The 12,555-nt window shown below is 40.2% G+C and overlaps 1 protein-coding gene and 1 long non-coding RNA gene across 2 annotated transcripts in view; one reads left to right on the plus strand and one right to left on the minus strand.

Annotated features, from left to right (window-relative positions):
• The window catches only part of LOC103524768 (titin), a 185,309-nt gene that overhangs the window by 153,281 nt on the left and 19,473 nt on the right, over positions 1 to 12,555 (plus strand). Inside the window, 10 exon segments of the mRNA XM_026819934.1 lie at positions 4,087 to 4,179; positions 6,595 to 6,892; positions 7,135 to 7,274; positions 7,796 to 7,868; positions 8,422 to 8,637; positions 9,631 to 9,784; positions 10,397 to 10,530; positions 10,641 to 10,872; positions 11,607 to 11,778; positions 12,248 to 12,462. Of these exon segments, the coding sequence (XP_026675735.1) occupies positions 4,087 to 4,179; positions 6,595 to 6,892; positions 7,135 to 7,274; positions 7,796 to 7,868; positions 8,422 to 8,637; positions 9,631 to 9,784; positions 10,397 to 10,530; positions 10,641 to 10,872; positions 11,607 to 11,778; positions 12,248 to 12,462 (1,727 nt within the window).
• LOC113465494 lies at positions 227 to 3,877 on the minus strand. Its single transcript, XR_003390194.1, has 2 exons — positions 3,675 to 3,877; positions 227 to 414 (listed from the first exon to the last, which is right to left on the minus strand). It is a non-coding gene; the product is annotated as an uncharacterized LOC113465494 (long non-coding RNA).

The following is a 12,555-nucleotide window of genomic DNA, read 5'->3' on the forward strand; positions in this document are numbered from 1 at the left end:
CTTTCTTAAGATAAATGCTTCCCCCCCCCTTTGAAGAGGTTTGACAGAGGGAACTGTAACTGCTAGGGTCTTATTGTCCCGAAATTGAAGAGAGAAGGAAGACAGGATAGGAAAGTCCAAATCCTTATTAAACAAAATTCCTTGCCAAAAAATTGCTATGAAAAAAATGTTTACCGGCATAACTTATTGTAAGAATACTTGGTTGATTTAAAATTGCAAAGGAGGTCGCTGGAGTTTTGCTCTATAAAAATGAAGTGGTCTGATAACACAAAAGAATAGGGAATTTTATGCTTACCTGGTTGGTGGTAAGTTCAACTTTTTAATAGGTACTTATCTGACTGAAGTGAAAACGGGATAGGAAGAGAGAGGATGGAGAAGACTTCAGCCTAATCTTGATGGAGTTCTATGGCGAACCTTGGCTATTTGAAGAGCTTTTTCAATCACGCAAGAAAAATGGTGTGCACTGGACAATGACTTGAACGAGAAGAGAAACCAAAAAAAGATGGGTTTTTTTTGTTTGTTGTTATCAACGAGAAAATATTTTTTTTTCCTCGTTGCAATAATCAAACAGCTGATTTTAAAATATGTGAGTGGCGCGGAAAGTAAAAAAAAAAAAACTGTTTTCGCTGCTAAAATTATAAAATTGGACTGAAATCCTTTTATTCCCGCAGTCTAAAAAAGCAGCCATACTGGGGAGGGGGGGAAGGAGTTATATTTATATATCTCAATATTTAACCCTTTCTATTCCCCAGGTACCGCAATGGTAAACCCCTCCCGTCTGGTTCCCGTTACCATCCCATATTTGATCTTGGCTTCGTGTCTCTGGATATTGACTATGTGTATCCTGAGGACCAAGGAGAGTATGTGTGTCGCGCCTACAACGATCATGGTGAAGCTTTCACCAAAGCCACCATCTCCTGTAAAAGTAAGCCATTCTTACATTTCCTATAAAGCTATAAGGGGGAGTGGGGTGCCGAGGAAAGATTGGAGTCTTGAATAGTGTTCCCCAGTGGCGGCAACTTTGAGAAGCACTGTTTTAAAACATTTCCATCAAAAACATAGTATCTATCATTTCACTATCTTAAAAGATTTCTTGTAAAAGTAGGTACCTGTTAAAACATCTCTTACGGACAGAAGTGGCGTCAGTACTGAAGAGACCAAGATTATAGGTGAGTTTTTTAACTTTCTCAAGATATGATAACTTTTTTTTTTGCAATTTAAGCGTGTATTCAGTGGGTTAATCTTTTAGGATCAATCGTTCAAGATGACCGTAGAACAATTCTTCTTTTTCGATGACTAGATCTTCAGTGTGATCGAACAGTTCATTATTGTGTCTTCTCCTGAAAATGAAAGTAGATAGGTAATATCCTTACGTACGTACCATTTTATGAGCACGTCTCTTTCTCAATCTATTAATTTGTAAACAATTGAACCTCCAATCTTCATTATCTTCTCAGATGGACGGAAAGTATCCGTCCCGGAGCCTTCTGCGTCCGGGGTCCACGGCAAAGAGATTCACACCGCCAAGTCCCAGCAGGTCCAGAAGGAAAAGAAAGGAGACAAGGAAATCGTGAGGAAGGCAACAGTAAGTGTATTCTTCTTCTTCGTAGCCTTTTCCTACTTAAATAGGGTCGGCGTTACTTAAATAGGGCAACAGTAAGTGTATTCTTCTTCTTCGTAGCCTTTTCCTACTTAAATAGGGTCGGCGTTACTTAAATAGGGCAACAGTAAGTTAGTGTATTCTTCTTCTTCCTAGCCTTTTCCTACTTAAATAGGGTCGGCGTTACTTAAATAGAGCAACAGTAAGTGTATAAGTAGTGCTCTATTTGAATTGTCAGCTTGGGATAGACTTCTTAGATTCTTATATTCAGTCCTATCCCAGCAGGATAAACAAGGTATATTCTATTCAATTATAAGCTTAACCCATCTTTTGGGGCTGTTTGCCCCCACACCTAAGCCTTAGAGTGAGCTTTTTGTGTATGGACTATGAAGTTAAGCTACAAGCTATGGGAAAGCTATAAATGTCAAACATACTAGCAATAATATTGCGCACGTTGGTTTCCGCAAGATACTTTTTGTGTGTTTACACACAGGACGTAACAGGAAAGTAGCATGCGATAATTTTTAAGATTCTAAAAAGTGTTCTCAGTTTGAAACTCTTTGGCATCGGGTCAGGTGCATTCATCGTTCTTTGGCCGCTCGCTACCATTCCATTCTTAACTAATACTCAGTGTTTAGTTAGAGTACCTAACTAAACACAGAGTAGAGGAAATGGAAAGTAAGTAAGCAGCCCCGCAGCCGTAGCAGTCGCAGTGCCTTTTAAAACATCTCTTGTAAAAGTGCCTTTTAAAACATCTCTTGTAAAAGTACCTTTTTAAAACATCTCTTGTAAAAGTGCCTTTTAAAACATCTCTTGTGAAAGTGCCTTTTTAAAACATCTCTTGTAAAAGTACCTTTTCAAAACATCTCTTTTAAAAGTGCCTTTTAAAATTTCTCCAAAATCATTTTTCCCTTTCAGAAATCCCGACCATCCAGCTGCAGAACCAAGTACCCAAGGGCATGCTCAAGACAGAGGCTCTCATTCAAATGGAGGCTGCCATCAAGAAGTATACATCCGAGATTTATCTCACGGAAGACGATTTGTATGAACCGGAGAAGAAACAGCCTCCCAGGTATGATATTATTTCCCTAACTGTGATTGCCGGATGTCACTCCAGGAATGTGGAAAATGACTTCAAAAGGCCAAAATACCTAAGTTATTAGGTGTCATTTTGAGCAAAGATAATGTTTATGACGATATCGAAGGAATTAACTCTTACGAACCACTAACCTCCAGTTTCAAAGTCCACCACGCAAACTGAGTAACCTACTCAGTTTGATTAATGTATCTACCAAAACAAAATGCCAATGGAAATGTTGATACCTCATCAAGAGTTCGTAGATTGATATGAAACGCAGCCGTAGCAGTCGCAGAATTCTGGAGGTTCACATGCTGAATTCATTTGGACACGGATAAGTAAGTAAGTAATGGAGTTAATATGACGTGCTAATGTTAACAATAACTTGTGTTCTCAGCACCCCCGAGCAGTTAGTGGAGGATGAGAAGCCCAAAGAAGCCCCAGTGTTCGTGTCGCAGCCAGAAGCTCAGAAAGTACAGGAGGGAGAGCCCGCCCGATTCTGTACCCGCGTCACTGGATACCCGCGACCTCGTGTGATGTGGCTCATCAATGGCCACACCATTGTCAACGTGAGTTTTTTTTAAAGGGTTTGATAGAGGGAAACGGATAAGAAGGGTCAACACGAGAACACCAGAAAATAACCCCGTTGAAATATTTGCAATCGAAAAACGAGTGCAGATTTTTGTCGATGGTGGGATTCGAACCCGGGACCTTCTGCATGGAAAGCAAGCGCGTTACCACTTGTTTATCGTTTCTCTAACCCTTTTCCATCCTCCCCCAGGGTATGCGTTACAAACTGACGTACGATGGCATGTGGCATCTGGACATACCGAAGACTCGCCAATACGACAATGGTGAAGTTGAAGTCATCGCTCGGAACTCTTCCGGAGAAGCCCGAATTAAGACGAACCTAACTGTGACGTCACGACATGACGATTACCGTGGTGTACTCAAGAACTCACCCAGACGTAAGTTCCCTTACAGGCCACACCGAACCTTTGATTATTTGAAGAGCTTTTTCAATCACGCAAGAAAAATGGTGTGCACTGGACAATGACTTGAACGAGAAGAGAAACCAAAAAAAGATGGGTTTTTTTTGTTTGTTGTTATCAACGAGAAAATATTTTTTTTTCCTCGTTGCAATAATCAAACAGCTGATTTTAAAATATGTGAGTGGCGCGAATTCAAAAATAAATATTCACCAATACTTTTCTGCCAGTGGCGAAAGCACGTTGAATGTATCGTTGGGAGACTATTTGGACAATTGCGAGTTGCTGACTTTTGCTGTCCCCACTCAGGCTAGATGCGGTTAATGTTAGTAGCCGGATGACTTGTAAACTGCGACACTTCTTGGTAAAATTGTAAGCTTCGTTCAATTTATAACTTTAATTTTGTCGTGGTGTTCCAGATTGAATCAGTCACGGTACAAGAAGCAGAACCAGTCAGGTTCGAAACCCGCGTAGAACCTAGAGTGGATCCACGCCTCCGAGTAGAATGGTAAGTAGACTGACATGTGATCAGTCACCCATCCAGTCATAGACCAAACTGAACAGTGCTCAACTTTAACTTTAGTGGTTGGGCCATCTACATAATTTTCAGTAGAATAGAAAGAATTCTATCCTCTTTTTTGCAAATGGCCTTGTTGCTAAATTGTATCAAAAATAAATAAATATCCTCTTTTTGCTACCAAAATTAGAGTTTAGGCTGAAAAATCCCTTTATTTTCGCAGTCTTAACACTTGCTCTCATCACTTTACTAAATAAAATCATGACTGAAAGTATAAAGCAGATGAACAACGTAGACCCACCTGATTATTACTCTTTGTTTCTTAGCTGATTCGAAAAAATATCTCTTTTTACAAGTTTTACTTGTCAATTTGTCTCGCAACAAACCTTTTTGACAGTTGTACATTTTTCCCGGATGGGTATCAATTTATCAAATCAAAATCAAATTCTATCACGCCTTCTCAAGTCATGATTTTATTTCGAAAACATCATAGATAAAATCTTCTCGTTCCTTTCCTTCCCTGCCCATTCTTCCTTTTTCCTTCATGGTTTTAAACCGCTTTTTGATCAATGCTCATACAAACTGGCCCCTAATGGACATCCCCATGAAACACTTTGGCCCCTTAATGGAGATTCCCCTATATGGATATCCCCTAAATGGACATTCCCTATATGGAACGTTGTGTCTGACAATTTTCTTCTCTTGGCAAAAGATCTAGTCATTGAATCCATGAGGGTGTGTCCGGCCGCTGCGGATTTTAACGTTTTAACTTTGGAAAAGTCGGCCACGTCAGAGACTTCGACTTGTAAAATAACTGTGTGTGAGAATTGTCTCAGCCGGATGTCGCTAATTACAACAGGTAAATCTTGTCTCTTGTCAGTCCCCCTCTCCCAAGCTCGGTTGTGTCATGGAATGATGGAGTCGACCTTTTGTGGAATGGAAACTAAAAACGGAGGGAGAGTTTGAATAAATAAAGTTTGGGGGCAAGAAACTCCTCAATTTTTATACTGTCATGTGTAGGAACTAACTATTCCAGGACCTTGATATCAAGTAGGATAGGGGTTAAAAATCGGTATAAAATTTGCTCCATTCCACAAAATACGACTTCTCTGCTCGCCCCATGGAATCTTGTATGAAGTCTACTCTTGTAAATCATGTGTAGGAACTAACTATTCCAGGACCTTGATATCAAGTAGGATAGGGGTTAAAAATCGGTATAAAATTTGCTCCATTCCACAAAATCCGACTTCTCTGCTCGCCCCATGGAATCTTGTATGGAGTCTACTGTTGTAAATTTGTAAATATTTCTGTGTTACTCGTTATTCAGAATAGATCCTGTATGCTTTGTATAATCCCCACCCCTTGTTAAGTGTCTGAGAATTGACGAATGTTTATAGGACCCATACTTCTTCCTTGCTTGCATCCATTAGTTTATTTCTTTCCCAAATTCCAAGGAAAGTTCTGTAAATATTTAGGAGCTTTTTCTCTTCGTCAGCACTGTGTATATGGAATTTTGAAATCATCAGCCTTTACATTCCTCTATTTATTTATTTTCTATTAAATCTCTCCATGTCTATCAAAAGCTCTTTGTGCATCAAGAAATAAAATCATTCCCTGTCAAATTTAATGCATTAAAATCATTCCCATTCACTGTTTGTTCAAATTCTTCAGCGACTGCTTTTTTCTTTCCTTTTATTAATATTTCGACTGCTTTCTTAATCTTTAATTTTTGTTTGCATGCTGTGATATTTTCTCTTCTTTGTATCATTACAATTATTTTCCAACTTTCAAGTATCATCACAAGCATTACCAATCCAAATTTGGATAAAAGTAATGTGTACACTGCCCAAAACTGAGTAGCTTCGTCTAACATGTATTCCTCGATCAAACATAATTATGTACTTATGTGTAGTCTCGTCAATATTTAATACTCGCTTCTATCGTTGCTGCTAACGTCAATCGTGTAAACGTGGTCGTTTCATTGGACATTTTGAAGCGCCGTGAATTGACCCATGACCGTCACGTGTCATATTACTATGTACAGAAAAGCCGGAAACCTACAAATATGTAGATTGTGGATCATTAAATTTTGTCCAATAAATTAGGTAGTATCGCCCTAACAGTACCTAATGCTAATACCGCCCGCACATGATCAATACTTGTGTTGTCATTGTCAATATATCAATACTCACTCTCCTATGAAAAAAGTATTGTCAAAATGTCCCGCAAACTATCAATATTCCTACAGGAAGGACAAGAATATTGACCAAAGTATTGACAATGTGCGGGCGGGAGGCTCAAAATACGTCTTGATCCAAGATGTTCAAGACGACAATGTACATACCACCCTTAGTAGGCCCGGTTTTCCTCAACCCTAGTAACCTCACGATCCTTCCAATCCCATCCAAAGAGCATCAAACTTCCGTTCAAGTTCCCAATATTAACAAAATATTTCCCGTCTCTAGCCTGGTACGACTCGGAGCTGTCCGAATACCAGAAGGAACGCGCCAACGAATCTACAGAACTTGAGAAAGTCTTTGACGAGCGGCATGCGGCTCAGGCCACCAAAACTCCGGATGCGCTTATGGCTGGCACTATCGCGGATATGATCAAGCGCGATAAGATCCAAAAGAAAGAGCCGGAGTGGACACAAGCCGTCAAGACTCGCAAGACCGAAGACTATTACAACAAACTGAGCAAGGTGAGTGGTTTGCTCCTTGTGAAGAACCTACAAGTGAAATAGACAAATAGAATAGACCTGCAAGTAGAATGTTTCTTGTTTATAATTGTGACTGAAAAGGGATTACTCTTGCAGTCTAAACAGTTGTTCTGTAGTGAACTTGATACGCATAGCTGTCTACTCGTAAAGTACCCTTTTCAATATTCTTGGTTAAATTCAATTACAGTCATGTTCTCTTGGACTAACGTTATATTCTTGTTTGTCCTCCAGCCAAGCACGATATAGTGACAGAGTCTCAACTACCTGATAGTATGTCCGCTGAGAAACTGAAGGAGTTGGAGAAGAACTACACGCCTGAGGAAATTGAGGAAGATGAGATCCCTGAGGAACCTCCCAGGTTTATTACAGAGGTAAGAAACCTTTCATAAGTGATCACTATTTTGGGAAATCGCGACCTTTTTTAATGTAATAATTGAAATTCTTTCTCAAGATAAATGTTTTTTCCTCTCCTTTTGAAGGGGTTTGACAGAGGGAACTGTAAATGCTAAGGTCTTATGGTCCCAAAATTGAAGAGAGAAGGAAGACATTATAGGAAAGTCCAAATCCTTATTAAACAAAATTCCTTGCCAAAAAATTGCTATGAAAATAAAGTTTACCGGCATAACTTATTGTAAAAATACTTTTCTGCCAGTGGCGAAAGCACGTTGAATGTATCAGTTCCCAATGTCTCAATGATGTTAAGAAAAGTTGCGCGTGGTTGGTGTCCGTTGGGAGACCATCTGGACAATTGCGATTAGCTGGCTTTTGCTGTCCCCACTCAGGCTAGATGAGGTTAATGTTAGGAGCCGGATGGCTTGTAAACTGCGACACTTCTTGGTAAAATTGTAAGCTTCGTTCAATTTATAACTTTAATTTTGTCTTGGTGTTCCAGATTGAATCAGTCACGGTACAAGAAGCAGAACCAGTCAGGTTCGAAACCCGTGTAGAACCTAGAGTGGATCCACGCCTCCGAGTAGAATGGTAAGTAGACTGGGTCATGTGTAGGAACTAACTATTCCAGGACCTTGATATCAAGTAGGATAGGGGTTAAAAATCGGTATAAAATTTGCTCCATTCCACAAAATACGACTTCTCTGCTCGCCCCATGGAATCTTGTATGAAGTCTACTCTTGTAAATCTTGTAAATATTTCTGTGTTACTCGTTATTCAGAATAGATCCTGTATGCTTTGTATAATCCCCACCCCTTGTTAAGTGTCTGAGAATTGACGAATGTTTATAGGACCCATACTTCTTCCTTGCTTGCATCCATTAGTTTATTTCTTTCCCAAATTCCAAGGAAAGTTCTGTAAATATTTAGGAGCTTTTTCTCTTCGTCATAAGCACTGTGTACATAGAATTTTGAAATCATCATCCTTTACATTCCTCTATTTATTTATTTTCTATTAAATCTCTCCATGTCTATCAAAAGCTCTTTGTGTATCAAGAAATAAAATCATTCCCTGTCAAATTTAATGCATTAAAATCATTCCCATTCACTGTTTGTTCAAATTCTTCAGCGACTGCTTTTTTCTTTCCTTTTATTAATATTTCGACTGCTTTCTTAATCTTTAATTTTTGTTTGCATGCTGTGATATTTTCTCATCCCATATTTGATCTTGGCTTCGTGTCTCTGGATATTGACTATGTGTATCCTGAGGACCAAGGAGAGTATGTGTGTCGCGCCTACAATGACCATGGCGAAGCTTTCACCAAAGCCACCATCTCCTGTAAAAGTAAGCCATTCTTAGATTTCCTATAAAGCTATAAGGGGGAGTGGGGTGCCGAGGAAAGATTGGAGTCTTGAATAGTGTTCCGCGGAGGCGGCAACTTTGAGAAGCACTGTTCCATATTTTCTCTTCTTTGTATCATTACAATTATTTTCCAACTTTCAAGTATCATCACAAGCATTACCAATCCAAATTTGGATAAAAGTACATTACACTGTCCAAAACTGAGTAGCTTCGTCTAACATGTATTCCTCGATCAAACATAATTATGTACTCATGTGTAGTCTCGTCAATATTTAATACTCGCTTCTATCGTTGCTGCTAACGTCAATCGTGTAAACGTGGTCGTTTCATTGGACATTTTGAAGCGCCGTGAATTGACCTATGACCGTCACGTGTCATATTACTGTGTACAGAAAAGCCGGAAACCTACAAAATTACAAATATGTAGATTGTAGATCATTAAATTTTGTCCAATAAATTAGGTAGTATCGCCCTAACAGTACCTAGTGCTAATACCGCCCGCACATGATCAATACTTGGGTTGTCATTGTCAATATATCAATACTTATCTCTCCTATGAAAAAAGTATTGTCAAAATGTCCCGCAAACTATCAATATTTCTACAGCAAGGACAAGAATATTGACCAAAGTATTGACAATGTGCGGGCGGGGGCCTCAAAATACGTCTTGATCAAAGATGTTCAAGATGACACTGTATATACCACCCTTAGTAGGCCCGGTTTTCCTCAACCCTAGTAGTTTCCATCAAAAACATAGTATCTATCATTTCACTATCTTAAAAGATTTCTTGTAAAAGTAGGTACCTGTTAAAACATCTCTTGTAAAAATGCCTTATAAAACATGTCTTGTAAAAGTGCCTTTTAAAACATCTCTTGTAAAAGTGCCTTTTAACACGTCTCTTGTAAAAGTGCCTTTTAAAACATCTCTTTTAAAAGTGCCTTTTAAAATGTCTCCAAAATCATTTTTCCCTTTCAGAAATCCCGACCATTCAGCTGCAGAACCAAGTACCCAAGGGCATGCTCAAGACAGAGGCTCTCATTCAAATGGAGGCTGCCATCAAGAAGTATACATCCGAGATTTATCTCACGGAAGACGACTTGTATGAACCGGAGAAGAAACAGCCTCCCAGGTATGATATTATTTCCCTAACTGTGATTGCCGGATGTCACTCCAGGAATGTGGAAAATGACTTCAAAAGGCCAAAATACCTAAGTTATTAGGTGTCATTTTGAGCAAAGATAATGTTTATGACGATATCGAAGAAATTAACTCTTACGAACCACTAACCTCCAGTTGCAAAGTCCACCACGCAAAATGAGTAACCTACTCAGTTTGATTATGGACCGGAGAAGAAACAGCCTCCCAGGTATGATATTATTTCCCTAACTGTGATCACTTTGCCGGATGTCACTCCAGGAATATGGAAAATGACTTCAAAAGGCCAAAATACCTAAGTTATTAGGTATCATTTTGAGCAAAGATAATGTTTATGACGATATCGAAGGAATTAACTCTTACGAACCACTAACCTCCAGTTTCAAAGTCCACCACGCAAACTGAGTAACCTACTCAGTTTGATTAATGTATCTACCAAAACAAAATGCCAATGGAAATGTTGATACCTCATCAAGAGTTCGTAGATTGATATGAAAACAGATTCAATTTCTTTGTGAAATTCAATTTCAGAATGTTATTTCACTAGGTCCCTAAATTTAATTGTGAAACATTATCTCTTTTCCAGGTTCGTCACTCAAATCAAAACCCAGGATCAATTGGTTGAGATGCAATCCACCAAGTTCGAATGTCAACTGGCCCCTGTGGGAGATCCCAACATGAAGGTGGAATGGTTCCTCAATGGAAAACCATTACCTCACAGTAAGTACAACTTGCTCAACTTCATTAACTGACAAATGTATCCATCCACCTGCGAAGTACTCTCTTTTGACTTGTATAACTAACACCACACACCTTCCTTTGTCCCACAGAGAACAGATTCAACCCGATCTACGATTTCGGGTACGTGGCCATGAACTTCGGCTGGGTTTATCCCGAGGACTCTGGCGAGTACCTGTGTCGCGCCACCAATCTGTACGGCATGGATGAAACGCGCGCCATCCTGAAGACCACAGGCAAACCGGGCATCATCTACGAGTCACAGCTACCCAAGGGCATGAAGAGTATTGAGAAGATTCGGGAGATGGAAGCGTCCTGGCAACAGTAAGTGTATTCTTCTTCTTCTTCTTCTTCTTCTTCTTCTTCTTCTTCTTCTTCTTCTTCTTCTTCTTTCTAGCCTTTTCCTAATTAAATAGGGTCGGCGTTAGTTAAATAGGGCAACAGTAAGTTTATAAATAGTGCTCTATTTGAACTGTCAGCTTGGGATAGACTTCTTAGATTCTTATATTCAGTCCTATCCCAGCAGGATAAACAAGGTATATTCTATTCTATTATAAGCTTAACCCATCTTTTGGGGCTGTTTGCCCCCACACCTAAGCCTTAGAGTGGGGCTTTTTGTGTATGGACTTTGAAGTTAAGCTACAAGCTATGGGAAAGCTATAAATGTCAAACATACTAGCAATAATATTGCGCAAGTTGGTTTCGGCAAGATACTTTTTGTGTGTTTACACACAGGACGTAACAGGAAAGTAGCATGCGATAATTTTTAAGATTCTTAAAAAGTTTTCTCAGTTTGAAACTCTTTGGCATCGGGTCGGGTGCATTCATCGTGCTTTGGCCGCTCGCTACCATTCCATTCTTAACTAATACTCTGTGTTTAGTTAGAGTACCTAACTAAACACAGAGTGCAGGAAATGGAAAGTAAGTAAGCAGCCCTGCAGCCGTAGCAGTTGCAGAATTCTGGAGGTTCACATGCTGAATTCATTTGAACACGGATAAGTAAGTAAGTAACGGAGTTGATATGACGTGCTAATGTTAACAATAACTTGTGTTCTCAGTACCCCCGAGCAGTTAGTGGAGGATGAGAAGCCCAAGGAAGCCCCAGTGTTCGTGTCGCAGCCAGAAGCGCAGAAAGTACAGGAGGGAGAGCCCGCCCGATTCTGTACCCGCGTCACTGGATACCCGCGACCTCGTGTGATGTGGCTCATCAATGGCCACACCATTGTCAACGTGAGTTTTTTTTAAAGGGTTTGATAGAGGGAAACGGATAAGAAGGGTCAACACGAGAACACCAGAAAATAACCCCGTTGAAATATTTGCAATCGAAAAACGAGTGCAGATTTTTGTCGATGGTGGGATTCGAACCCGGGACCTTCTGCATGGAAAGCAAGCGCGTTACCACTTGTTTATCGTTTCTCTAACCCTTTTCCATCCTCCCCCAGGGTATGCGTATCCAGTAGGCCCTCATCAAATTGGCTATAAGAGACATAATAATTCCCATTTAGGTGCAGGGTCAACACGAGAACACCAGAAAATAACGCCGTTGAAATATTTGCAATCGAAAAACGAGTGCAGATTTTTGTCGATGGTGGGATTCGAACCCGGGGCCTTCTGCATGGAAAGCAAGCGCGTTACCACTTGGCTAACCATGCCCGTGTATTGTTTATGGTTTCTCTAACCCTTTCCCATCCTCCCCCAGGGTATGCGCTACAAACTGACGTACGATGGCATGTGGCATCTGGACATACCGAAGACTCGCCAATACGACAATGGTGAAGTTGAAGTCATCGCTCGGAACTCTTCCGGAGAAGCCCGAATTAAGACGAACCTAACTGTGACGTCACGACATGACGATTACCGTGGTGTACTCAAGAACTCACCCAGACGTAAGTTCCCTTACAGGCCACACCGGCAGCCCTAACTGTGACGTCACGACATGACGATTACCGTGGTGTACTCAAGAACTCACCCAGACGTAAGTTCCCTTACAGGCCACACCGGCAGTCA

Source organism: Diaphorina citri, unplaced genomic scaffold, assembly GCF_000475195.1.
Source record: "Diaphorina citri unplaced genomic scaffold, Diaci psyllid genome assembly version 1.1 scaffold6, whole genome shotgun sequence".
Lineage (NCBI taxonomy): Eukaryota > Metazoa > Arthropoda > Insecta > Hemiptera > Psyllidae > Diaphorina > Diaphorina citri.